General features: G+C 41.1%; 1 protein-coding gene across 1 annotated transcript; it reads right to left on the bottom strand.

Annotated features, from left to right (window-relative positions):
* Positions 1–405: 405 nt before the first annotated feature.
* On the bottom strand, positions 406–2107 carry LOC128865929 (splicing factor, proline- and glutamine-rich-like). The gene is given in 7 exon segments (XM_054106393.1): positions 406–502; positions 570–602; positions 665–703; positions 797–928; positions 1011–1033; positions 1123–2019; positions 2084–2107. Coding segments are annotated over 7 exon segments (1245 nt in total).
* Between the last annotated feature and the right edge of the window lie 1230 nt (positions 2108–3337).

Genomic DNA, 3337 nt, shown 5'->3' with positions numbered 1-3337 from the left:
TGTTCTGTAATATCATATATAAGTACACCTCAGTTTGATGATTCAGTTTGATTATCTCGATGATAAATTGGGTTTTAAGTAAATTTCCTTACCTCTGCACTACTCCTGAGATTATTCTCACCTTAAAGAGCAGTAAATTTTGAGGTTAATTGGATTTATTTTGCTTAAGTTTCCTTTCGAGTTCTCCCACCACTTTATTGGTATGTCTGACTCTGAAACAACATTTTTCGAAATATTCGACTCGCGATATTCCGAGGATTTGTTCCTATCGAATAAATAATATTGTAATGCGTACGAGACAAACAACGAATGAAATTGCATTTTTTTTAATATATATATTGATGATATAAAATTAGTATTTCGAGATATAATCCAATATGCCTGCAATGCTGATTCAGTAATTTTCTAGGCCCAATTGCTCAATAATTGGGAAGAAGGCACCAATCTTAATGGGGCTGGTGGGTTAGCAAGAAATGGCGGTGGTGGCAGAGCCGTAAAGCTCCTGTTGGAGTAATAAAAAATAAGTTAAAAATTTCTTCATACAATTTGCATACCTTAAATCTGGTGACCTTGGGCGAAGGCGAGGTGTGGGCTTGTAATTTCTGTAATAAACGTAATTTCTGTTTAAAAAAAATTTAGCTATACGAGCGTTTAACGCAGGTACCTTGGTTTAGTCGCAATGAAATTTGCCGATGCATATTGTCTGTAATTGTATTTTTAAATATAGGTATATGTATTTTTGTGTGTATTAAATAAGCTGAACATTAATGGGGTACATCCTATCACAGAAACATACCTGGCGTTTTGAACAGGGAAGCGTATTGGGGGAAACTTGGCATTTCGTTCCTTTGTCAAAGTTTTCGTTTTGGCCTTTCTTGATTTTTTAGCGGCATTTTTGGATTTTCGGCTGCCAGTTTTAGCAAGTGTTCTGCGAGAAGAGAGTGCAATAGTTAGTAAAAGTGGCAAGTCAAATGATTGCAAAACGAACAGGATATGTCGACACGACTTACCTGGCTTTAGCGCCTTTATTGGCCTTGTAGGTACTAGAATACGCAACAAATTTAGAATTCGTACTGAGCGAGCAAAATAGAGTTATATACTAAGCTGTAGGCGGCAAAAAACTTACCGGGTAAATGGACTTTTTGTAAGAGGCTTTGTACGCTTAGCTGCCTGACGTGTGTAATAAACAAATCGCGGATGGTGCCCAAGTATTTCATGTCCAATTGAAACCTCCGGTTCCGGCTCAGGTTCTGGTTCCTCTTCGGGTTCTGGCTCTGGTTCCGCTTCGCCGCCACCTCCTCCGTCACCGCCAGCTGCTTCCCCTTCACCTTCTCCGCCACCCTCACCACTTTCTGAACCTCCGCCAGCGCCGCCTTCAGCTCCACCACCTTCAGCAGCCGGTGGTGCAGGTGGCGCTGGAGCCGTATACATGGCAGACAATTGTATGGGAACGAAAGCGGGTAATGAGACGGTAAGTGGCACACCAGGCGGTGGAGGTTGAGCACCAGCTGGTGGTGCATTAGCCGGCGGCTCTGCTGGTTCAGGCTCAGGTGCAGGCTCAGGTGCAGGTTCTGGTTCAGGCTCTGGCTCCGGCTCCGGCTCCGGTTCTGGCTCTGGTTCTGGCTCCGGCTCGGGTTCCGGTTCCGGCTCTGGTTCTGGCGCAGGTGCTGGGGCTGGTTTTTCAACCTCTTTCCAGGCTTCGAGAAGAGCAAGTAATTCCTCTTTGGATATGCCAATAGTTCCCACAGGGCCAACTGGCCCTATGGCACCATAACCAACTGGTCCCCAGCCTCCATATAATGAACGTTGAGTACGCATAGCGGGATGTTGCAAAGGCAAGCCGTAGGGTGAACGCGGTTGTCGGTGTACAGGACTTTGTTGTTGCGGCTGCGGTTGCTGGTGCAATTGCTGTTGTGGCGCATAATGCAATGATTGCAAATGTGTTAGTTGCGGCGGTGTTTCAAACACAAACTGGGCTCTTAGTCCGTTCACCAGCAAGCACAGCAACGAGAATATGCCCTAAAACACAGTTATATTTGAATTACTTTCAAAGTTTAACTTCTCTAAAATTGTATAAACTCACAATTGAAGATGATGGTAATTTCATTTGAACAACACTTAGAAAACTTAAAAAGGGTAAACTATTTTTAATTATGTGCTGAAATCCGTAGGATATTTATAGTGAATTAAAATTTGTCAAATACTTGATCCGTTTTTAATTAAACCTTAACTGATATGAATCACTGGAACGCGCGGCGCTGAATGTGCTCAAAACAAAGAGCTGATTTATTTTTATACCAACTCAGTTGAATGAAAAATGCTACAACAAAATCAAAATCAATAATCCTATTGCGAACTACTGAGTTAATACGATTTTGAAGTATTTGGTGCAACTACAAATGCCAAAGTCGAAAGCCATTTAGTTGCTTCCTTATCCTAATACTAGGAAGCAATGTGCGTTGCTTACCAAGCTTGTATGGACATATCTGGTCGCTACACATTTGTTCGAATTTCAAAACTCAAAAATTTTCATTAGCTTAAATACCATAACGGTACATGGTGGATGTGCTTGTTTTTGCCTCATGTTGAGTACAAATATAACCTGACTATTGAATGAAATAGGCCAAAGGAGGTTTGCTGTTTAGTTGAAAAAGCTTGATTACAGGGAAGACAACTAAACAGAAATTATTTATGTCATGCTCTTGGACGATTTGACCAGCAAGCGCATGACCGGATTTTCTCATTTGTTAATATCTACTTATCTATGCCACACTACGCTCAACCATATCGGAAAGAAATATTTGTCACGACTGTCGCAGTATGTGCATTTTATATATAAGAGGTGGGGCCATTAAATAACGAGACTGAGGTAAAACTTTTTTTCATAATGGTTTCACACATATTCATTTTTTATTATCGTGTGCTTTTTAGAAGCTGAGAAGGTCAAACTGTGTTAACATTTCTGTTCAGTAAGGTTTGACAAGTCACCATGAATCGTTTAATGCTGGAAAATGCCTCCAAATTGAGAAAAGGCTCTTTGTTCGCGAAGTTCATAGAACACTGGCAGCATCATTGGCCTTATTCCTTTCGAAATGAGAAGGGAGCTGCCGTTAAGGTGAATGGCGAGCACTATGGAGCCATGTTGACTGAATTATCGTTTCCAAAAATTAATCAGCTAAAGATCGACGGCATTTTGTTCCAACGTTTAACAATAGATTTATTGAACGGATGAAATGGGCCACGTAACTCATAGCTGCGGCGGACATATGCCGGATATCATATACAAAAAATGAACTCCATGAAACTATCTACCAGAATATAAAAAAAATTCATTTCA

Source organism: Anastrepha ludens, chromosome 2, assembly GCF_028408465.1.
Source record: "Anastrepha ludens isolate Willacy chromosome 2, idAnaLude1.1, whole genome shotgun sequence".
Taxonomy (NCBI): Eukaryota; Metazoa; Arthropoda; class Insecta; order Diptera; family Tephritidae; genus Anastrepha; species Anastrepha ludens.
Note: the sequence above shows the minus strand (reverse complement) of the source record. Positions and strands in the feature narration are given on the sequence as shown.